The 25592-nt window shown below is 41.6% G+C and overlaps 1 protein-coding gene across 7 annotated transcripts in view; it reads left to right on the top strand.

Moving 5' to 3' along the window:
- The window catches only part of TBC1D22A (TBC1 domain family member 22A), a 454341-nt gene that overhangs the window by 161992 nt on the left and 266757 nt on the right, over positions 1–25592 (top strand). For all 7 annotated transcript variants that reach the window (XM_075124482.1, XM_048836262.2, XM_048836263.2 and 4 more), the window contains one exon: positions 8689–8795. In XM_075124482.1, coding sequence (XP_074980583.1) covers positions 8689–8795 — 107 coding nt within the window. The remainder of the gene's footprint in view (positions 1–8688; positions 8796–25592) is intronic.

Genomic DNA, 25592 nt, shown 5'->3' with positions numbered 1-25592 from the left:
CGCTTCAAGTTGTTTACATGCACCAATTATAACTCTTCCTAAAATCTGCATATTTTGCTATCACACAGGTACTTTAAGCCTTCCACAAAAGCTGCAATGGCTAGTGGCTCAGCAAGGTGACATGATAACAAACAACCCAAAGTGCTAAATTTGTTGTATATCCCTTTTGCCTCTATTTTTAAATAGTGGTGATCTATCTGGAAGAATAGAGATGTTTTCCCAGATTTCTGAGGTCTAAGGCTGTGCTTAAGATAAGATCTGGTGTATGTGTGGGGCTGGCTGGGTGGGTGATTGGGCCAAGTATGACCTGTGAGCAACCTGTGGCTGTAATATCAACTAAAATCTTGCTATTGTCTAAATATTGCTAGCTAGGTGACAGCATTGTTGCCTACATGGGTAGTAAAGGAGGAGGGTAAAGACTCTTGAGGATTCCATTACAAAATTTTGTAGATGTTCTCTTCTGGGTAGGTTTCAGAGTAGCAGCCGTGTTAGTCTGTATTCGCAAAAAGAAAAGGAGTACTTGTGGCACCTTAGAGACTAACAAATTAGAAATCTGCCATATATGATTTGACCTCTTTATCAGAGTATTCCTGTTTTGTTTCCATCCCTAGTTTTACATAAGAAGGTGGACTCACTTTAATGTCTGTATTTTTGGGAAGTGGCTCCTTTTATATTGGAAGTTGGGTGAGAAGGTTATGGCTACTGTACCTTCCTTATCTGATGTAGGATTTTGATATATTAATATATTTGATATATTAGGACACATAGGTTAGCTGTGACCTTATGGCATCATCTAACCAAATCTTGGTGATAGATTCCTCATTTGAGATAACGTTGACGTTATTAACAAATGTCTTCACGTTCTAGTTATGCATCTGTGCTAATTCAGTTCTTTTGGTTTTGCTCTGCAGAAGTGTGTGAGACATACCACATGTCCAAGATGCTGAGTGTTTGTTTGATTTCCTTAGGTGACTTCCTCGTGCCATTCATGGCTGGGATTTGGGTAGGTTTCTATTGTGTGTTCCAGGGGTTTGCTTTTCTTTAATGGCAGAGTCTCAGGCTGTAGTATCACTTTTTCGGCTTGATATCAAGGCACAGAGTGATATGACTAAGTGGGTGGTGTCCTGATTCTGTGCCACCTTCCTTTTCTTATATCCTGTGCAGACTATCTACGATGACTTTTCTCTTGTTCCTAGTTTTCCATCAGGCTTGTTAGTTTGGTTTTTAAAAAGTGACCTCTTACAGATTACTGATTTTTCTTACGGCTAAAAGTTACATATGACCAGTTACTTTATCACAGAGGTAATGGATTATTGACTCTGGCTATTGTGACTATGGTGATGACATGGCCCATGCTGAATGGAATTGACAATTTCCTAAAGAAGTAATGTAAATAGCCTTACTTTTCAGCCTGAGAAATAATGAATTAAAAATTAATCTGATTTATATGGGACTACTTACTATAAACAGTTATTCTAACATCCGTATTAGTTTGTGAAATTACCCTCTGACCTGAAGGACAAGGCAAGTGGCTTTTTCCAAAGTCACTGCAAGTGTAATTACTTTGAGTGGCCTAGAGGAGGGACTTCTACTACTTATGAAAACTGGTGTATGACCTTTCAAGTACTCTCAATTTCTCCCAGCCGGAGGGAGTATAAATGTTGTGTCTCGTCTTGAACTCTAGTCATTGTATAACAACAATCATTAGGGCATTGGGAGATCTCCTTAAATAGTTTAAGAAGCATATCTGGTACCATTGCCCATTTACCAGGAACATTTGCATTTAATCTTTTTCAGGACAACACTTTATATAATGTCACGAATGTATTTGCATTCAGTTCAGAAATTGTTCCTTTCGCCAATTTATTAACTATTCTAGGTGGCTAGAAAGGAATGTATTAGTTTGTCTTTATTTTGAGACAATAATCACATTTTAAAAATAGATAATCTCTCTTGACTCACATATTGCAAGCTAAACAGAAGGGTAATCTCCCCTCAATGTTTTTGACTATCTCTCAGAAATGCTAATAAGCTACATGTGGGGAAATGTACTTAAAAATGGGAAATTGAGGTACTGAGACATGAATATCCAAAGTGTACAGTAGTAGTATTTGCCCGCTCTGACATACCTGTTATGAGCTGGGTGATTCCTTGTTGTGGTTTGAATTAAAGCCTTTTTAAATTAATGTGTGAATAAATTTCCCATTTAAGTTGGTTATAAGGGGCCACACCTAAAACACAACCTAACGGTCTGCCCAGATACTAGTACCAGAAGGAGGGAATGGCGAGAACACACAGAAGTTGAGAACAGACTGAGAGTGAGAGACAGGCTGAAGAGTAGCTGAAAGTATGTGGCTGACCCTGGAAGAAACCAGGAGAGGTTTTTTGGGTCAGGGGTGCAGGCTGGAAAAGACTGCGCTTGGTGCTGTGAGCAAAAGAAGCAGTTTCCCGTGATTGGATTCCTTCTGCTTTCAGAGACAAAGGACTTTGCATGTTTTTTGTAATTAAACAAAACTGCAGCAAAGAAATACTTGAGCATCACCTACTTCTGCTCTCAACTGGAACACCCACAGGGCCCCAAACTTTGAATTACCTACCCATTCTGGGATGCAATCCAGACCAGTGAGGGATTGTATTACCACCTGCCCCGAAACCTTTGTTGCCTCTCAATGCTTTGCTGTTGTAGCTCCCAACCTGGCCTGCTCAGAAATAGCCAGGCAGCATACAGGTCACACCATGAGTGTCTGTGTGTAGCTACAGCCCTGGCCCAGTAACTCTGACGCTAGCAGCCTGTCAGCAACACACTACCCATGCTCTGGGTTTCAGCAGCTTTGGCTACTACCTGCAGGGTGACTCCGGCACACTGCACTGTCCCGCCCTCTCCTGAGACAAGGTGGGTGAGGCAATATCTTTTATTCCACCAATTTCTTTTGTTGAGAGAGACAGGCTTTCAAGCTCCACAGAGCTCTTCTTCAGGCATGGGAAAGGTAACCAGAGCGTCACAGCTAAATACAAGATTAAACAGATAGTTTAGCATAATTAGTTAGCACATATTCCAAAGTAAACTGCCTTGTCCTTTAGGTCAGAGGTACCAAAGAGGGAAGGGCGGCCAGCACGTTCCTTGGCCCATGCCACTTCCCGCAGCCCCCATTGGCCTGGAGCGGCGAAAGGCGGCCAGTGGGAGCTGCGATCGGCCGAACCTGCAGACGCGGCAGGTTAACAAAGCGGTCCGGCACTCTAGGGGCTTTCCCGAACAAGCGGCAGACTGGCTTTGAGAACCACTGGTGTAGGGAATGCAAGTAACTGTAGTGGGTTCTTTAAGGGCTTGTCTACACTTACATCACTGCAGCGGCGCAGCTGCACTACTGTACCACTCAGTGAAGATGCCACCTTTGCTGATGGAAGAATTTCTCCTGTCGGCTGAGGTACTCCTGCCTCTCGAGGGGGTGTAGCTGTGTCAAGAAGAGAAGCCCTCCCATCGACATAGTGCTCTCTGTATCGGGAATTAGGCTGGTATAGCTGTATTGCTCAGGGGAATAGATTTTTCCACACCCCTGAGTGATGTTATACCGACATAAGTTAGTAGTGTAGACCAGTGCTAAGAGACCTACTGTCAGTTGTTGGCATTGGGTAAGCAGCACTGGGAGAGCCTGAGATCAATCCTGTGATACTTCATTAACTTTTCAGTACTAAACAAGGCCCCTCCAACACTAAAGCCCTCCTTGTAGACTGCTCACTGCACAATTTTGCTTGTCTTGGGGTTTTCAGGATATAATGGGAATTTATCTCCCTTTGGAACAATTAAGAGTCTAGGTCTTGTCCTCCACATCCAATTCTGGCTGTGCATATTCACAAACTTTTCACAATAGTAGTGGCCTTTTAAAAACAAAACAGCCAAAAACTGCCCCTCTCATGCAGCAGGTGCTAATGCATTATTCTTGCTGCCATGGTAGATCTACTTAATCTCTGTTGAAAACTGTGGGGGTTCCTCTTCCAGCAATCAATAAGTACTTTTAAAAGGCAGAGAGTGAGGAAACTAATATGAATTTAATTATAGCAGTTAAACAGACCCACCAAAAAGAGGATGAGTGGTCTTAATCTCAATCTGACACTCATTCTTAAATCTGAGGAATTTGAATACAATCACATCTGTTTAACCTATTTATTTGATAGGATCATCAGGCAAATGTACATGTAACAAAGTATAATTAATTTCCTTTCATTTTGTCATGTTGCTGCCTGTGGAGTGTGCATTTAGTTAGTTTTCCTAAATGAGTTACGGACTTTCATTCAGAGGACAGTTTCACAAGCATAGGGTAATACACGGGGAGGGAGTAAACAGCAGCTAATAGCAATACTTGCAGTAACATACACACTCAGATCAGCATGTCACTTAACTCCATGTCCCAGCAGGTTTTCTTCAGGCATCTATTTTGCTGTCTTCTACACTTACATAGATAACATGATGAAAATCTCCACAGGAAACTGAAGAAAATGAGAAACATTGCTGTGAGACATTATAATTGGGAATTTTTATATAGTGATCCCCCTCCCCCACATACTGATACAAATGCACACTTGTCTGTTGCTTTTTTCCATCCACACATTATTTAATCTTTATATTATTATTATTTATTATGAATTGAACTCATTGCTTACAAATTTAAACCAGGCATCCTACAAATACTATTTGAAAGTTGTCTTTGTTTTCTGATAGGAAACTTAAAAAAGGTTTAAAATGAAATAGGACTTTGATTCATATTCTTTTGAAGTAATAATCCTTCTGCTTCTCTCCCATTTTATTTTGCTTTCTTAGAACTCTTCCCTTTTCCATTTTTCAGTTTCTTGATGTCATGAATGTTTCCTCCAGCAGTGCACAGAGTCTTTCAGGAAAAACTGTGTATACAACACTCGCATATTTAATGTAAAGAACAAGCAGAGAAAACAAAGGGTTTTTTAATGTTTGGAAATTTGCTGTGCCTTCTTAGTCCACTAGAAAGATGCAAAAAGTACACACACTCACTTTTTTCTTTTGCAGCTCACTTTAAAGTATTTGTCTGTTTGAGGCACTTCCAGAATGATTAAAACATGCCTTTATCATGGATAAAGGGTGGGTTTAGGAATATTTGTGATAGTTATTAATTATTTGTATTGTAGTAGCACCTAGGAACCCCAGTGTGGGCTAGGACCGCACTGCATTAGATGCTGTTCAAAACACAGAGCAAAAGTTTGAGGTTTGTCTTGTTTGTCCATCTTCACGCAATATTCACCATGCCTCAACGATAATTAAGGATACAATTCTGTTATGGAGGTCACGGATTGTGTGACTTTTTCTGGGGCAGGGCTGGAGCAGCTGTCACTCCAGGGCTGGCAGAGCAGCAGCCCCAGGGCTGACGCAGTGGCTGAGGTTGGATAAGGACCCCTGGGGCTGGAGGAGCAGCAGTATCAGCCCCTACCCTCAGGAGCGGTGGCGGGGCTGGAGCAGCTGCTGGCAGTCAGCCTCCAGTGCAGGGACAGGTTGCGGGCTTCTGTGAAGTTTTGTGTATTGCCCGTGACCTGTCCCTGACTTTTACTAAAAATACTCATGACAGAATCTTAACCTTAAAAATAATCATAATTACCTTAGATTAAACAAATCTCACTTAAAATGTAAACTATTTGGGGGCTATTACCATCTTTTTGCTCTGTGTTTTGAACAGCTCTGTGTTTTGAACAGTCCTAGCCCATAACTGTGGTTCCTAGGTGCTACTACAATACAAATAATGACTATCACAGATATTCCTATACCCATTTTCCAAATTTCAGATGTAGGGGAAAAAAGATGTCTTTACAAAATTCCCCAAAGTTATTAAATGTGGGCTATGGACAGCTCAGGGAGGGGGAAAGTTCCACATTTGAGGATGCCGCATAAAAATTGCCTTGCCTGCAGCCCATCACCCTGAAAATGCTTGGGCATGTCTTTGTTGATCACAGTTGTGGAGTATCATATGGTGAGAGAGGTGAAAAGTAACTGGTATGCATGGTGAAAAGTAACTGTAAACCTGCCAGGTAGAGGACTTAATAACAGCCCTATAATTAGGAAGCAGGGGTAGAGCAGGTCTGGGGGATGGTGGCAGGGGTGCCGACTTTGTGATTTCCCCAGGGTGCTGCCCCCGCTCCTCCCCCAGTACCTCCTGTATGGAGCTGATCACTGTCAGGCAGGAGGTGCTGGGGGAGAGGGGGAGGAGCTGATTGGCAGGGCTGCTGGTGGGTGCTGAGCACCCACTATTTTTTTTCCATGGGTCCTCCAGCCCTGGAGCACCCATGGAGTTGGAGCCTATGGATGGTGGCAGTAGGAATAGTGTACACGTCCGATGGCTGCACCTAACCGGTGACTCCTTGCAGCCTAACCCACTAGTTGTGCGATACCAGACTTAACAGATCTCTTGTTTTGTAGGAAAATGTATGATGTTTGCCTCCAAATGATTGCTTTTTAACTACAGAATTATTTTCATCTCATTGGTATGGGTTGTAGTGTTACCTGGGATGATGCAGTGATATCCAACGTTGTCAGAATGAGAGCCAAACGTTATTTCCAAAAAGCTCAAGGGACCACAATTAGTGCTTTGGGTCAGATTCTCAGTCTCATTCTGCTCCCTGTGTGAAACTCTACTCCCTTTGTGTCCCTTGAAATAGTTCATGAGTTCCCTGTTGGGGATTTCTCAGTTACAACTGTCTTCCTGCCAACAGCCTCTGGTGCAGCAGGCATAGTAGGGACCAAGGGGAAGTGGTTGGAGAGTGCAGCTATCCCAACCTTGGCTATTCCAAGCTGGCATATAGTTCTTTGGCCACTACAGCAAGCTGGGACAAATTAGAGCAGCACCCAAACTGCTGTAACTTGCTGCGGGTATGGGCCAGAGTATTAGGGAGTTATAATCTACTGTAGATTCTCAGTTTCTCAATTAATGCTGCTTTGTGGCCATGCAAAGGGGGAGATTCATACTTTGCTAGGCCACACACCTTGACTTAGGCAGCTCATATCCTGCTCACCTCAGGGCTCCCAGTAGGACTGGCTGGAAAACAAAAATTCCCTATTGCAGAAAATGTTGAGGTTTTGCCACGTTTTTGACGCGGAGCACATTTTTGACGCGGAGCACAAATGAGACATTTAAAAAAAAATTCATGAAAAAGAGAGAGACCCACTCCAGAATAGCTCAGAATAGCCCAGTGGTTAAGGACTCACCTTGCATGTGGGTGACCCAGTTTCAAGTCCATCCTCTGAATCAGGCCAAGCAGGAGTTCCCACATCCCAGTAATAACCTAATAACCGGGCTGTAGGATCTCTCTCTCTCCCACCCCTCTCCCTTCATCCTGTTGTAGCTGTTCCACTTTTATAAATAATCAAATATTCATTGGGCCAGAGAGACACTGACACTGTACCCTGGTGGACAGGGAACTCATCTGGGCTGTGGGAGACTCCTCATTAAGAGCAGGGACTTGAAACGGGGCGTGTTACATCTGAGGTAGCTAACCTCTGAACTGCAGTCTCTTGCTCTCCTTGCGGTTTAGACCAGAAATTCTATCATGGATCCTGAGAAACCTTCCCTATGAAAGTTTTGTCAAAAAGGATGATTTTCCCCTAAAAGTTTGTTTTGATGACTCGGCATTTTCTAGCAAAGTTTTGGTGGAAAAATTTCCAACCAGTTCTAGCTCCTTTAGCCTGGCAGACAGTGGGACAGCCGGAGCTATTGACCCTCCTGTGACGTGGCAGGTAGCTAGCAGGGGAACTGTTGCTCAGCTGCGGCAGGGAAGGGAAGGGACACCAACTACTTAGAGCTCTACCAGCTGTTTCTTAGGCTGCAGGGAAGTGGTGGGCGGCTGTTGGGGAGGTCGTGCCCCCTGTATTCTATTCAAACTCTCCAGTTTAAAAATTACAGGAAATAGCTTAGGGAGCACAATTTTCACATCACTATGATTGTTTAATGAATATCTAGGGCATCATAGTGGGTTGTAGCCAGCCAGTGTGACTTTGGGAACTTTAAAAAATATGCTTTGGGTGTATATTTGTGCTGAATGCACATCTTCTTACTGTCGCTGTTTGGGATGCATTGAGCACATGATTAGAATTTTTATTTATTCATATTTTTTTATTCAAAATATTTACATTATTGTAGTGTTCAAAGTCCCCAACTGGGATTCGGGCCATTTGTGTTGGGCACTGTACCAACACTGAAAAGAGACAATCCGTGCCTTGAAAGAATATTTTTAATAGTTATTTTCTTTAAAAAAAGAAAAAACAAAATAATACACGTGTGCACGTGCACACCCCCATACACAAAACATCTTTGCAGAGTAATCTGTTTTAAAAAAAAAAAGTTTATATATTTTAGAAGACTATTTTTATTGCTCTTGGTACTCCTCTCTCAGGTGTGAAATGTCTAGAATTATATAATTTATTGTATATGAATTCTAGTTAATTGGACATGATTCAGGATTTTCACAGTCTGCAATAAATTAAATATTCATTAACATTTAGAACCTGTAAATGACACAGTTGAGCAATAAATGATGCATTTAGTCCCTGTTAAAGAATGCATTTTGAAGATTGTGAATACAAGGTGGCTGTCTTTGTTATCAATTATTTTTGTCAACCTTGCTTTATTTATTCTGTGCACTTCATTGACTTGTCTTTTTCCTCTTTTTCCACAGCAGAAGAAGTGGAAAATTTTGATGTTTCCAGTCTGCCTGAAGAAGTACTGCAGAACATTGAAGCTGACAGTTACTGGTGCATGAGCAAGTTGCTTGATGGCATTCAGGTAAATTGATTTCTCCTGTTCTTAAATAGTGAAGATAACTGATTAATGTCATGGCTTTGAACTACTTTAAGGATGTTGCGAAAAAGTACATGTAAGAAAATAGAGGGAAAAATAAATTTCCCCAAAGTGGAAATCTGCCATGAGTTTGGTGAAGGAGGTTTTAAAAAGTGCTGTACAACTTCTTTTGTACTGAACTTCTACATGTCTCAATACATTATGATGTATGAGAACGAAATTGGAGGTTGTGATTCCAGAGACATTTTAAGCACTTGTGTCAATTAGTAGAGATTGTCAGCAGCATTTTGTTACATTTGTTGTTTGAAGTCTGCACATAAAATGGTCAATATGGGACAATGAGAAATGAGATTTTTGTAACTGCCAGAAAGTGGATTTTGTTTAAAATAGTCAGAGTAACCTTTAAATAGGCTATCCTGATTTAAAAAAAAAAAAATCATTTAAAAACCATTTCTTAGTACCCCAGTTTGTAGGATATCTTGAGCTGTTGTCTGATTTTATAGGGGAAACGATGAACAAAGTGAGTCAAATGGACCAAATAAACAAATGCAGTCATTAAAATACAGTTTTGTATATATGAACTGTTGGAGTAAAACTGTGTCTGTAAAGGTTACAGCCATTTACATGAGGAAATAAAGCCTCAGTTAAACTTATCTGTTTTGAATAGAGGGGACCAGCATGGTCCAAAAGAGAATAATCATTAGATCCAAACATAGTCAAAATATAACATTTTAAGAGGTTTAAATTAGTCTATGCCTTAACACAAACATACAATAAAATAGGTTATTAGGGTTTTTTAAATTTTCAGTTCAGAAAGCAAATTACATGCATTTAATTACATTCACTGCCTTATGCTATGGGCAAGTCTATACTACAAACTTTTGCTGGTGCAAGTTATGTTGGCATAAGGCCACTGCAGTTGGTAGATTGCTTGTGCGTGTGCATACTTGGCTCCCTTGTGTCGGCACTGCAGAAGTCCTTGTTTCAGTGCACAGTATGGTGCACTATGTGTAGTTATACCAGTTTGCAGCTCACCACCATCCAGCACTCTCTGTTTTGGCAATGTGTAATGGGGCAGAAACGAGTTGTTAAGGGATGTCTTGGACTGGAAAGACAGGTTCCCAATATGCACCTTTCTTCATCCCATAATACTATCTCTATCCCATAATTTTCAAAGTCCCACGAATTTGCACAGGACTTGTTGCTGTCTGCTATCTCTGGCAGAAGCCTGGAGCCTGTACAGCTCTGCACTATCGTCATAAGCATTGCAAACACAGGGTGCATGGTCCTCTGGTATTTGCAGAGCCACAGAGAGCATAATGATTTTCTGGAGGACAGATTGCTGTGCATAGCAAGAACCAATTAAAGATTGCTGGTGGCATTCATGGAGCACCTGTAAATGTTGGCCGAGAGCACCTGACCACAGAGTACATCAACAGAAAGGGCTATGGTTAATGCAAATTATGGTTAATGCATTTCTATGGTTAATGCAAATGCTGGCGGATCACTGGTGATGCTTCAGCAACATCAGTGTTGACTGGTCAGGGAAGGTGCATGACACTCACATCTCTAAGAACACAACGCTGTTTAAAAGGTACAATCAGGGACTTTCTTTCCTGACCAGCGGATTACCAGTAGCAATGCTGAAATGCCAGTAGTGATCATGGGGAACCCAGCCTACCTCATACTCCCCTGGCTCATGAAGCCGTACACTGGCCACCACAGCAAGGAAAAGATTGAGCTGTTGGCTTAGCTGATGCAGAGTGAGAATTCGGTGTATTTTGTGTAGATTGAAGGGGCACTGACATTGTTTACTCATGAGATTGGATCTCCGGGAGAAAAATATCATAATGGCAATAGCTGTATGTTGTGTCCCGCATAATATTTGTGAAGCAAAGGGGAAAAGTTGCCGCCAGCATGGAGGGTGGAGTGGCTTTCTGCTGAGTTTGAATAGCCACATACAAGGGCTGTCAGAAGAGTTCAACACAGCTGTATGGCTCAGGGAGGCTAAAGAGGACTTTAAGAGTGAGCCACAGTAATGTGTTCGGTGTATTGTGCTCTATCTGGCCCTGCTGTTTGGGAGCCTGTTAGGAATTGTGTGGTGCTTGGTACATATCTATGAATAGAACACTGACAATGCACCTATTAATTCTGTGGTGCTTGCTGTACATTTATGATTATTACACCATGTTTTATCACTGATCCCATTGTTACCCGGGGTTCTTTCAACCCAAAGCTCTTGTTAACTCTTACTCTATGCGAGGTGGTGTCGGGAAATCAGGGGAGACACGGCTGTCTGACCGATAGATGGCTGGCACAAACAGGATAATGCAAAAGTGCTTTCACTTAAAGCTAAACTTTATGTAGTCTCAAGCACTTACACATGTCCACAAAATATTAGTAAAACACCCTCAATGCTTGATAATTACCAAAGCTGAGTGTGGTTCTTGGGTGGCACAACAGCAGGCTTCTGGTGGCCAAATCTTCCATCTGCTGGTGGGTACTGCAAGATGTATCCAGATGGAGAGTCCAAAAAGAGTCCAACTACCTCAAACTTTCCCCCCTTATTTATACATTAGACATGTCCCTTAAAGAAAACTTGTTACAAGCAGTTTCGGTGGTCCAGCAAAAGGTTCCTTCTGATTATTGATTAACCAGGTGTGGGTTTTTCCAGAGTTTGCAGCCGTGAGGCCCCCAATAGACATTCCTGGGGCACATCCTGCTCTTCTAAAATGCATGTATCAGCCACTTCCACACAGTTCTTATCAGGAAGGACACGGGGTCAAGCTGCCCTCTCTGTGGCACCCAAAGACCCCCCCTCCCCTCCTGCCTTAGTTAAGCTAAGCCTGCTGAGTTGGCCAATTTGCAGCCTGCTGACTTGGCTGCTTTTAGCAATAAGCCATATTGGTTTCAGGCACTTTACTGGTTTGCCAAAGTCTCCCCGTACAGTTTCCCCTCCTTAAAGGTCACCTTTCACACAAGGGGACCTTTACATGTTCGATGTCGCACCTTTTCTGGATGCACCTGAGTTGAGATCCAACGAAAGCTCAAGGCTCTCAGCCGAGACCGAGCAAATTATCTTCTTGTTGGCATCCCATAGTTAGCACACCAGCACAGCAATTCACAAGCAATTGCCTTAGCCTCCTTTCCCAGGTGAGGGAGGGATGACAAGTTCGATATGTTCCTTACGAGTATCGGTGGCAGTAACCACTGACTCATCTGTTGGGGAACTTGCAATTGTGAGGGGTGGGGAAGCTTCTGCTCTCGGTGATCATTGGGCAGTGGAGTTCACAACTGTGATCAGAGCAGTCAGTGTCAGACATTGTGGGGCAACTGCTGGAGGACTGTTAGGGTTGACACAGGTAATGCAGTGTCTACGTGCACACTGCATCAACCTCACTACATTGACCATGGCTCAACGCTGCTCAAGGAGGTGGTGTTATTGTGTTGGCATAATGGAGAGCTGACGTTGGTGGGAGACAAATTTAAGTGTAGACACATGCACAGCTAGGTTGACGCAAGGCAGCTTATGTCAACTACCTTTGTAGTATAGAGTAGGCCTATGTCTACACTAAAGAACCTATGCCAGCATAGCCCTCTAAAATAACCACAGCATACACTGACAGAAGGAGTTTTTTCTTCTGGTGTGGGAACACTACCTGCTTGAATAATGTTAGCAGTGTTGACAGAAGCACTTTTCTGTTGGCATAGCTGAGTCTACACTAGGATTTTTTTCAGCATAGCTATGTCGGTCAAGTCTGTTTTTTTCCCCCCACACCCCAGACTACATAACTATGCCTATATAAGTTTCAAGCATAGACCAAGCATTACAGTAGTGTAGTAATAAATGGTGATGTATGCATACTTTGGGTATGTAATGTGTGACTAGGACAGTTCTCTGCTTGTTAATGAGGCAGCATGATCTTAACATTTGCCAAATACCTCATGTCTGAATGAGTGTGTTACTACATGTTCCCTTGAATTTGTGTGTGTGTGTGTGTGTGTGTGTGAAACAAATGAATCCTGTAGCTCAAGTTCAAATCTACAAGCATAGTCTGTCCCACTCCTATTCCCTCCCCTTCTTACTGAAGAGGGTACCGTAAGAAAATTAAGTTTAAATACTCTGTTTAGAAACAGAAGGTGGGATTACTTAACATCATTTGTCATCCAAAACTGTGGAAGTGTTTCCTTGAGTGGATTTTCCATAATGAAAGAGTAATGGGAGAGTAACAAGAGAGGAGTGATCCCAATGTAATTTACAGGTTTAACTATTTTGGACTGCTTTTTGGTGATAGCGGGGTGTAATTCAATCCTATATGCTAGTTTTAGATGTACCAATTGTTTGCCAGCAAGACGGCTGTAAAACAGAGATCACCCTTGCACGGGGGCAAAAAAGACATATATGAATTTATCATCTTATCAATAAGTGAAATGGAAAACATATACCATGTACATTGCCCAAACCGGACAGTCTCTACACAAAAGAATAAATGGACACAAATCAGACGTCAAGAATTATAACATTCAAAAACCAGTCGGAGAACACTTCAACCTCCCTGGTCACTTAATTACAGACCTAAAAGTCGCAGTTATTCAACAAAAAAACTTCAAAACCAGACTCCAATTAGAAACTTCAGAACTGGAATTAATTTGTAAACTGGACACGATTCAATTAGACTTGAATAAAGACTGGATGTGGATGAGTCATTACACAAACTAAAAACTATTTCCCCATGCTAATTTCCCTCCCTACTGTTACTCACACCTTCTTGTCAACTGTTTGAAATGGGCCATCCTGATTATCACTACAGAAGTTTTTTTTTCTCCTGCTGATAATAGGCCACCTTAATTGATTGGGCTCGTTAGGGTTGGTATGGCAACCCCCATTTTTTCATGTTCTTGTGTGTATGTGTGTGTGTATATGTGTGTATATATATATATATATTTGTATATGTATATATTCCTACTGTATTTTTTCACTGCATGCATCTGATGAAGTTATGCTTATGCTCAAATAAATTTGTTAGTCTCTAAGGTGCCACAAGTACTCCTCATTGTATATACCATTAAGGAATGCTTGCCAAAATGCAGCAAACAGCAGGCAAATGGCCACTTCAGGACTGTAGAGGCTTGTCAATGCCAAATTTACAAGGCCACCAATTAGAAAAATATAGAACAGGAAATTCTAGGTATTTTCTTCTTTCTGTGAGCTGACCATCATTACTTTATCTTCCAACCCAGAGCTGATATAATGCATGTTCTCTCTTAAGGCTGTATTAATTGATGACACACTTTTTAAAGAAATGCTCAGTCCCTGAAGAATCAATCTTGTACTTTTTGTTCTAGGAGTTGAACTGAAGTTGTAACAGATTGTGATTGGCATATTAATTGTAAATATGCATGTTCTGATGCTGGTTTAAGCAGTATCTAGAGTTTAAAGTGAATATACTAGCTCCACTTTTTTCAAATTATGTGGAGGTAACAGGGTTTGCCTTAACCCTTTCTGGATCTTGGTTAAAAATGTACAACCCACATTACTGTGTTTAAACCATAGAGTCTTATTGTGCTTTATTCATTTGTAGTTTTATTTTATCATGACTTAGTGTATGCTAGATTACTGAAATAAAAATTGTACATCTGTACGAAAGTAGAAAGGCTACGTATATTCTATGCCTATTTGGTAATTCTGTAGCCACAGTATTATGTCTTTGTTCTTATCATTCTAATGGTGACGAACTGCTGACTGCTACTGATCATCTTTGCATAAAACACCAAAGAATTTACAATAATTTCCTATTTGCGTTTGCCACTTAAATTACTCTGTGACTCAGCAAGGTCCTTAACTAGAGTGTATATACGGGAAAGGCATTGCTGTGCTCTTGGCACTATTACTATTTATAAAAGAATTATTCTTCCATAACACTTTCTTGCTTTATAATTTGAATGTTTCATTGGGTTAGGCATTTTGCAGAAGGACCACAAACTAATTAAGGTCAGAAGAAGTTCACTTTTTGATAAAATTGTTAATGAAATATTTAGGGAAGAAAAGTGTTCTACTTTCCCTAGGGTGTTTTAAACATAATTATCCTGCTCCAAGGTCAAGTAAATAGTAGCATGCTTTCTCTGCGTAGCAGCATCTGAAAAATTTAGCCTGTTTTGTTTTTTTAATTTGACCTCTGTAAATGTGATTCATTGCTTATTTGAAACTCCATAAACGACACATTTCAAAGCACATATAACTCAAACATAGAAAATAAGCTCTTGTAATACTTAAAAAAAAAATCTTATGAGGATGACAAAATAAATGTGTAATGTGTTCTCCAAATGAGAAAAGATGTATAGTACATGCTTGATAGAAAAAGTAACAAGGCATAACCAGTCATATGTAGATACAAAAAAGAGAGAAATAATTGCTTGGTAGTAGTAGCACAAAGAACGCTCTGGGTGTTATGCATAATAAATACATTATATTATTTTTTTCTCCATTGTTAATTAATACTGAATTTCTTTATCTGGTTTCACTGAAGGACCCTGAACAACTTAGTTGCACTTTCCCTAACATATGCTGCTATACCTCTCACCTACAAAAAGTGAGTTCAGTGATTACTTCTCCAAGTCTTACTTGTGTACACAAACACAAGTATGTTTGGATCAATAAATTATTTTTCAGTGAAGATGAAAGAAGAAGTAATAGGCTTGAGATGCAGCAAGGAACATTTGAAATATTATGTGGAGATGTTAAAACCTTTTATACAGTGTATTAGTTGCCACTGGAAATATCCAAGGGTGCACCCATCTGTCATGGGAGTATTTTATGATAACAAAATTAACCCTGCCAGTATGCAAAGAAGTGGGTGAGACTCGGACCCACTCTAGGTCCTTTTTATATTTACTCTGATAAGTTGTTGTTTTGTTTCTTTGCTTTACATCTCTTACATTTAAGTAGAATCATAGAATATTAGGCTTGGAAGAGACCTCAGGAGGTCATCTAGTCAAATCTCGTGCTCAAAGCGGGACCAACACCAACTAAATCATCCCAGCCAAGGCTTTGTCAAACTGGATCTTAAAAACCTCCTAAGGATGGAGATTCCACCACCTCCCTAAATAACTCATTCCAGTGCTTCACCACCCTCCTAGTGAAATAGTGTTTCCTAATATCCAACCTAGACCTCACCCACTGCAACTTGAGACCATTGCTTCTTGTTCTGTCATCTGCCACCACTGAGAACAGCCTAGCTCCATCCTCTTTGGAACCCCCCTTCAGGTAATTGAAGGCTGTTAACAATTTCCCCCTCACTCTTCTCTTCTGCAGACTAAATAAGCCCAGTTCCCTCAGCCTCTCCTCGTAAGTCATGTGCCCAGCCGCTAATCATTTTGTTGCCCTCTGCTGGACTCTCTCCAACTTGTGCACATCCCTTCTGTAGTGGGGGGACCATAACTGGATGCAGTACTCCAGGTGTGGCCTCGCCAGTGCCGAACAGAGGGGAATAATCACTTCCCTCGATCTGCTGGCAATGCTCCTAGTAATGCAGCTCAATATGCCATTGGCCTTCTTGTCAACAAGGGCACATTGCTGACTCATATCCAGCTTCTTGTCCACTGTAATCCCCAGGTCGTTTTCTGCAGAACTGCTGCTTAGCCAGTCGGTCCCCAGCCTGTAGCGGTGCATGGGATTCTTCCTTCCTAAGTGCAGAACCCTGCACTTGTCCTCATTGAACCTCATCATATTTCTTTTAGCCCAATCCTCCAATTTGTCTAGATCACTCTGGACCCTATCCCTACCCTCCAGCGCATCTCCCCCCATCCTAGTGTCATCTGCAAACCTGCTTGATACCGGCTGCCAACTAGGTATCGAGCTGTTGATCACTACCCGTTAAGCCCAACAATCTAGCCAGCTTTCTATCCACCTTATAGTCCATTCATCCAATCCATACTTTTTTAACTTGCTGGCAAGAATACTGTGGGAAACCTTATCAAAAGCTTTGCTAAACTCAAGATATAGTACATCCACCGCTTTCCCCATATCCACAGGCTCAGTCAGTTCCCCAGGGGAGTCAAAGTCCTCTTTTCTGAAGTCCAGGGTCTGTAATTTGCTACTCTCCTTTCTTCCTTTTGTCAGGATCCTGAACTCAACCATCTCATGGTCACTGCTGCCTAGGTTGCCACCCACTTCTACTTCCCCTACCAAGGTTGCCACCCACTTCTACTTCCCCTACCAATTCTTCCCTGTTTGTAAGCAGCAGGTCAAGAGGAGCACCGCCCCTAGTCACTTCCTCCAGCACTTGTACCAGGAAGTTGTCCCCAACACTCTCCAAAAACTTCCTGGATTGTCGATGCACTGCTGTATTGCTCTCACAGCACATGTCAGGGTTATTGAAGTCGCCCATTAGAACCAGGGTCTGTGATCTGGAGACTTCAGTGAGTTGTCTGAAGAAACCTCGTCTACCTCATCCTGGTGGTCTATAGCACATGCCCATCACCTTGTTGCTCTTGCTTCTAAACTTAACCCAAAGACTCTCAACAGGCTTTTCTCCAGCTTCAAACTGGAGCTCTGAGCAATCATACCGTTCTCTTACATACAATGCAACTCCTCCACCTTTCCTCCCGTACCTGTCCTTCCTGAACAGTTTATACCCATCCATGTGCTCCAGTCACGTGAACTGCCCCATCGAGTAGCTTGCTCTTGTCAGTTATTTTTCCTACTACTTTTGTCTGTGCGACCAAAGTTAATTTAATTCAGTTTGAACATTATTTATATTCAAAACCAAATAACTTGCTGCCTTCCCCTTCTTCCTTCCCTCCCAAACCAAACCCAGAATGATTGACCGTAGCACTAAGAGAGCCCCAAATAAGTTCAGGGCCCCATTGTGCTATGCACTCTACAAACACATGGTGAGAGACAGATTCTACCTTAAAGAGTTTACAACCTGAACAGGGATATTGATATTTTGTTTTAAGTGTGGCTGTAGGATGCTTAAATAATCCTACTAGTTCAAAAGTTTTAAGAGTGGGGTCAAATTGCTCAGATACTACAGGGATGAGTGCAGTGTAAGAACCTACCTACATACAATAGAGTTGATAGACTCCTATTGATCGGTAGCATTGTTCTATCTGCTGTCCATCTAGCATGCTATTCAGTGCCAGAGCACACACTGTCATAATGGGAATTGGAGCTTTAATAAATAGCTCGTTGCCAAGCTGTGTGAAGTCTGTTGTTGAGGAATGAAGTACCAGTTCATTTAGTTTTGTCTCTCCAAAGAATAAGAAGAGTCAACAGGAAAGTGAGGCCCAAATTTCATTTGCTTGCCTTTTTAATAGAAAAATAATTTCTTTGGTTACCTCTCTTCCCCTAGGCTGTCTGATTCTAGATTCCAAAGTTGTTCAGAAAGGTACCGAGGCATGGGTTTATCAGTAGCCAATCTAGCATTGTGAAGACTGAGAATACCTTTAGATTTCCTCCCCTTCTTTGGAAAATGTATGTGGATGCGTGTTCTCAGTTGGATGACACACTTTTCAGTATAGTACTGCTGCTGTAAGTAGCAGTGTGGCTGCTGAGTCCCTGAATAGATTAGGTATGTGGTATTTGCCTTCTGACATAGTTAAGATTCTTGTCAGGAACGGGAAGCCTACTTTTATGTTTGCTGCTGCTTGGTTTACATATAGATAAGTTGACCCAGTTTCTTATTCCTTATCTTTCACTTTAGAGGACTTAGACTGAGTCTGCACTTAAGCTATGCGTCATAAATATAAAGGGAAGGGTAAACACCTTTAAATCCCTCCTGGCCAGAGGAAAAACCCTTTCACCTGTACAGGGTTAAGAAGCTAAGATAACCTCGCTGGCACCTGACCAAAATGACCAATGAGGAGACAAGATACTTTCAAAGATGGGGGTAAGGGGGCGGGAACAAAGGGTCCTCTCTGTCTGTGTGATGCTTTTGCCGGGACCAGAGCAGGAATGCAGGTCAGAACTCCTGTAAAGGGCTAATAAGCAATCTAGTTAGATATGTGTTAGATTCTGTTTTGTTTAAATGGCTGATAAAATAAGTTGTGCTGAATGGGATGTATATTCCTGTTTTTGTGTCTTTTTGTAACTTAGGGTTTTGCCTAGAGGGATTCTCTATGTTTTGAATCTGACTACTCTGTAAGGTATTTCCCTTTCTGATTTTACAGAGGTTTTTCTTTTACTTTTTCTTTAATTAAAATTCTCTTTTAAGAACCTGGTTAGTTTTTCCTTGTTCTTAAGATCTAAGGGTTTGGGTCTGTGTTCACCTATGCAAATTGGTGAGGATTTTTATCAAGCATTCCCCAGGAAAGGGGGTGTAGTGCTTGGGGGGATATTTTGGGGGGGGAGACGTTTCCAAGTGGGCACTTCCTGTTATTCTTTGTGTAACACTTTGGTGGTGGCAGCTTTTAACCTAAGCTGGTAAGAATAAGCTTAGGGGGTCTTTCATGCAGGTCCCCACATCTGTACCCTAGAGTTCAGAGTGGGGGAGGAACCTTGACACTATGTCAGCACCGCTACATCAGTCAGGGGAGTGAAAAACCACACCCCTGACTGACACAACTATGCTGACAAACCCCACACTGTAGACACAGCTGTGTCAATGAAAAAGGGCATCTTTCATTGTAGCTATTGTGGGTCATGGAGGTGGTGGTCCTACACTGATAGAAAATCTTCTGTTGGGGTAAGCTGCATTTACACTTGGCACCTATACTGGCATAGCTTTGCTGACATAACTGTGCCTGCGTAGGCTCCATAATGTTAACATAGCCTTACTCATGCTGTTTTTTGATGTTCTGAGATTTCTGATGTAAGGGTACCTTTGCTCACAAGTTAGAGAGATGATTAGTCTTTGTATGTTTTCGAGCAGTCTCTGCCCCCTCCCTTAAGTGTTTGAAATTTTAATAGTGACTATTTTATCCTAAAATTCTCAGTGTTATCTTTGTTTCTTCAGTCTCTCTTCTTTTATATGTGACTAGTTACGAATCTCATCAATATTTATCTGTGTCTGACAAGAAAACAGGTTTCATCCTCTTTGAAAATGTTTTGGTACGTGGGACCCACGAACTCCTCAATGCCGACTGGTAGGGGATTACAAGAATATCCTGATTCTGGCATGTACATTCTGGTTCATAAAAGAATGTCATATGAGGTCTTAAATAAAAGCCAGGGTCACACTGGTCACAAATATTGTTGTGAAATGCATGTACAAATTTTACATAAAGAGTTATGTATGTATACTAGAAATATGTTCTAAGGTTTGTATCAAGGTAGAACACAAGTGCTGGCTTCTTCCTTTCCCCAGGGGTGCTCAACTCCTGCTCAGTCCCTGTCCCTGCCCCCACTCCACCCCTTTCTGCCCCACCCTGCCTCTTCTTGCCCAACTCCATGCCCCTCCCCCCCCCCGAGCATGCCCCATACCCGCTCATCCTGTACACCGCAGAACAGATGATTTTCAGTGGGAGGGAGGCACCAGAGGAGGAAAGGGAGGAGTTGATCGGTGGGGCTGCTGGTGCGCAGAAGGTGCTGGGGGGAAGGGGAGGGTGCTGGCTGCTGATGGGTGCTAAGTACCCACTTAATTTTTTTCTGTGGGTGCTCTAGCCTTGGAGCACTCACGGAGTCGGCTCCTATAAGGTAGAATTGACAAACAAGTTTTCTGTCAGAAAAAAATACAGTGGAACCCCATTTATCTGAGCCTCCCTTATCCGGCTCTCCATATTAACCAAATCACCCTCTCCTGGGTGGCTGGGGCTTCTGCCATGCCTGGGGCTGACAGCCCAAGCCCTGCCACTTATTCTCTAGTTTATCTGGATTTTTGGTATCTGATCTGGCTCCAATCCCAATTAGATCAGATAATCAGGGTTCCACTGAATGTTTGTTCACTTTTCTCTGTGTCAATATATAAATTAAGCATTCTAAGCCAACACAATGGGAGTCCCATTTACATATGAAGTTAAGGAGGGGGGATTTGTAATCAACAGGGAGGCAGCACACCAGAAGTTATGCAGCGAGCGGTTTTTCATGTTTTTTGGTACCAACAATAAATGTTGGGGGATATAAGGAGAAGGAAAGGAAGACACCCCTTTATCCTGTACGTAGGACGTAATCAGGCACTGCGGTTATATTCATGAAAATGGGATTCCAACCTGCCCTTGTTGAAATGCTGCAGAGGACATTTGGGGTAGTAAACTTTAGACAGGAGGCTGGCATGTTAAGTATAGTTTCTAATAATCATGTTATGATTTTGTTTATATGCAACCCTTTTGTTTCTGTTACTCTTTCTCACTGTCTCTTGAATCTTTGATAAATTTCCTGTTGTTTTCACTATAAATATACCTCAGTGCTGTGGTATTATATAGGGAGCTGAACTTGAGTTGAATCATTCAAGCTGGTGTTTACTCTGTTCCCATGGGGACAGCAGACTTGGTATTTCTGTGAGTGTTCAGTGGAGAAGGAGCTGAAGGCTACAGGAGACTGCTTCAAAGGAGGTCAGGATCTGGGGTGCACTTATTGTTAACCTGCAAGGTGAAATGAGGGGTGGGGTAGCCTAGAGGAGATTTTTTGGGTGGCTAACAGACTGGGAATGTCAGGGAGCTAACACTGGGTTAAGCACAAACAAATCTCCTAGCTGGAGGCCAGGAGAGTAACCGGGTGACTCTCAGTCCTTGGTACCTTGAGAATAGTCAAAGCATGGATTTGTTGAGCAGAAATCTTGAAGCTTTTCATATATTCACATTTTAGAGTGTCACTGCAGTCTGTATTCTGTTTTATAATTGAACCATGTCAGTCACTTTTGACTATCTATTCTGTGTGCTCAATCTTTACTTATCCATGACCTTAAATCACATAGAACCATAGAATATCAGGGTTGGAAGGGACCTCAGGAGGTCATCTAGTCCAACCCCCTGCTCAAAGCAGGACCGATCCCCAATTAAATCATCCCAGCCAGGGCTTTGTCAAGGCTGACCTTAAAAACTTCTAAGGAAGGAGATTCCACCACCTCCCTAGGCAACGCATTCCAGTGTTTCACCACCCTCCTAGTGAAAAAGTTTTTCCTAATATCCAACCTATATCTCCCCTACTGCAACTTGAGACCATTACTCCTTGTTCTGTCATCAGCTACCACTGAGAACAGTCTAGATCCATCCTCTTTGGAACCCCCTTTCAGGTAGTTGAAAGCAGCTATCAAATCCCCCCTCATTCTTCTCTTCTGCAGACTAAACATCCCCAGTTCCCTCAGCCTCTCCTCATAACTAATGTGTTCCAGTCCCCTAATCATTTTTGTTGCCCTCCACTGGACTCTTTCCAATTTTTCCACATCCTTCTTGGAGTGTGGGGCCCCAAACTGGACACAGTACTCCAGATGAGGCCTCACCAGTGTCGAATAGAGGGGAACGATCACGTCCCTCCATCTTCTGGCAATGCCCCTACTTATACATCCCAAAATGCCATTGGCCTTCTTGGCAACAAGGGCACACTGTTGACTCATATCCAGCTTCTCGTCCACTGTAACGCCTAGGTCCTTTTCTGCAGAACTGCTGCCTAGCCATTCGGTCCCTAGTCTGTAGCGGTGCATTGGATTCTTCCATCCTAAATACAGAACTCTGCACTTGTCCTTGTTGAACCTCATCATATTTCTTTTGGCCCAATCCTCCAATTTGTCTAGGTTCCTCTGTATCCACATCTATTTGTATCCTATGGTCTTTTGTACCAGAATCTGAGGTGCCTCGTCCCAAAGGAAACTCCTACAAAGCTCTGCTGCAGAATTGGATACTTCCTATTTTTATATGTTCATGTCATGTGCCATATATGAGTAATGTAGGCATTTGTGTTCTTTGCACACAGTTTGATAATTTCATACTTTAAATATATATTATGGTATTTTTAATATATAACTTATCTTTGAACATTCCTGAAAACTAGTGAATCTCACAACTTGTGCTTGATTGGACATTTTCCTTTGGAAATATGTTTACTTGCAGATATTGGCAGCCTGCTATAGCTTAAACAATGTCTGAAGACTTACTGAATATACTAATCATCATCCATTTGATTGCCAGCATATTCTTATTGACCCATAATTTAAAAATTCCTGAAAAATATATAGAATAGTTTCCAAATTTACAGATATTATTAGTTTGACAATTTTATAATGGGTTTGAACTTCAGCAAAATAAAACTGATCCTACAGTTTTCTCCTTCCACCTGACTAAATCAACATTCACTAATGCTTATTTTCTAATTACTTTTTTTGTTTTTTTGTAAAAACTCCTTACAACACGATCCCATACAGAATCCCAGTAACATGCAGATAAAAAGTTCACATTGATTTGTCTCACTGACAGGTCTAACATTTGTATATAAAATTGAGTACAACACCTCATTTAAAGTTCAGTACAGATTAACAATACAAAGTTTTTAAAAAAAAATAGGTACAGCTAAAATAACTTTTAACAGCAATTAAATAACCAGAGGCACAATACATAAGCATATGCTGCATAAAAGTTCTACTCAAACAGAATTAAAATAGAAAAATTAGCAATAAAATATTAATATGGTTACTGCAGGCAGGACCTGTGAATTTGAGACTATGAGACCGTTTACGCAGTTCCTTAGGGTGGGAATGACTTGTGTTGCTTATTAGCAACTCCTATGGCTGATTAAAGAGCAGGATTTACAGGCTTCAAAAGGAATCCCGTCCAGTCTTCTGTAATTAGATAATTGTTGAGAAAATGGGTCATCAAGGAGGGGTTGTAAATTGTGTGTGGGGTCGAGGAGAATGGATAGGCTTCTCTGGGACTTCAGGGCTCTGTAGGGGATCCACACTTTGTCTTAAGTAATACATTTCTCTTTAAGTTTCTCTCTAACATCAAAAGTTCTCTTTAACATCAATTCAAATACTTACCTTAAGATTGCTATATTTGTAGCTTTAGTTTATTAAGCTCTCAGGTGTTGGTTTCTAATTGACGCTGCTCAGTTTTGGAAACATCTGGGTTTCACTTGCTATTCTCAGACGTTTAAAACAGGTATTAACATAGTTACTCCCATACTAGCATTACAACATCTAACTTGCATACTTATTTCCATACTACAAACTAGATAACTGATCTTTCAGCAATTGCTGCTGTTACTCAGGTTTGTGAGACAGGTTCTGGGTAATTCCTATTTAGTGTCTTCTGAAAATGTAAAGGTTCTTTCCTTCTTATATTAGTTGCTTGCCTAAGTGGGATTTAGAAAGTCACATAGATTGATCTGTTTAGCTTTCTGCCTTTTTCCTTAAGCAGCAGCTACTTTGGGGAAAATGTTCTGGCATGGATTTGTTGAACACAAATCTGTTTGAAGAATTTGTGTAAATACTTAGCTTTTTTATTCTAGGGAGTCAGTCCGGTTTGTAATGTAATAATTATACAATTCTTTAGTGATTACATATTGCTAATAGCCTGCTACTAGGCTAACACAGCTGATTTTTTTTTAAAAGGCTATTGGCTGTATGCAGCTGATCATGCTGTCTGTTATCATACTGGGTATTACAAAGCTTGCATATAACACATAATGTTACCCTGTAATCCCCAGTAATGTCAGAAACATCTAGAACAAGGTTGGATCTTTCCTAGGCTTGTTCACCTTCATTCTGGTTCAGAATTTTGGTATTGTCTGTTGACAAATAGCAATACTCTTTCCTCAGAGATCATAAAAGATAGAATTTGTGGTGTTGATGATAATTGGCCAATATTATGGTTAAGATTGAGCATGTAATGGATTAGTGGGTCAAAACTCTTTCCTGCTTTGTAAATGCAATATAAAGTGAGTATCAATAAGCAGTGTCCCTTGCTAGTTAGGTGTACAGTTGGAATCCCATTTTCATTAATATAACTGCAGTGTGCTCGGTCTGGAATTGAGAGTCTCAGTGGACTCTGTCCTGCTGTTGCCAGTGGCAGGCAGGACCAGGGTATAACTTCCTTCTAAGTGGAGACAGGAAGGGAATGGAGGGAGAGGAGGAGGAGGATGGAGAGAGAGAATTTGGGTCACTGTAACAATACTGTCCAGACTGCTTTCTGTTGGTTAGTCTGGCTCTACTAACCAGTGGTTAGTCTGGCTCTACAGTGGTCAAGTAGAATTCACTGTAGTTCTTTGGCGAGCCCGAAATTCTGTGGCTTTTGCTGTGGATGTGGAGTGACAGAAAACTAGAAATCCTGCATTTAGTTGAAGAAAGGCCTAAATTCTGTATTGTAACTAAGGTCTACAGAAGACTGACTACTTTTTTGGGGTAAAACTTTCAAGATTGCTGAAGATTATCATTACAAGATACTTGAGAGCCTAAGGGCATGGCTACACTGGAAACTTCAAAGCACTGTCACGGGAGCGCTCCCACTGCAGCGCTTTGAAGTGCGAGTGTGGTCGCACGTGAGCGCTGGGACAGAGCTCTCCCAGTGCTCCTGGTAATCCACCTCACGAGGGGATTAGCTCCAAGCGTTGGGAGCACAGCTCCCAGTGCTTGGAGCCTGTTTACACTAGCGCTTTAAAGTGCTTGGACTTGCTGCGCTCAGGGGGGTGATTTTTCACGCCCCTGAGCCAGCAAGTTAGAGCGCTATAAAATGTAAGTGTAGCCAAGCCCTAAGTCTCCTTGAAAATTAGGGTAAAATTTTCAAAAGTGAGTTTCTCCTGCAAAATATGCTTATCCTGTTATGTCATTTTTTTCTACTCACATGTATCATTTTCCCCCTTCTTACTCATGATTATGTGTGTCTCAGATAAAGATGGTATATGAGAACAAAAAAAGA

Source organism: Caretta caretta, chromosome 1 (genome assembly GCF_965140235.1).
Source record: "Caretta caretta isolate rCarCar2 chromosome 1, rCarCar1.hap1, whole genome shotgun sequence".
In the NCBI taxonomy this organism is placed as follows: Eukaryota; Metazoa; Chordata; order Testudines; family Cheloniidae; genus Caretta; species Caretta caretta.
This window is presented reverse-complemented; position numbering and strand designations above follow the sequence as displayed.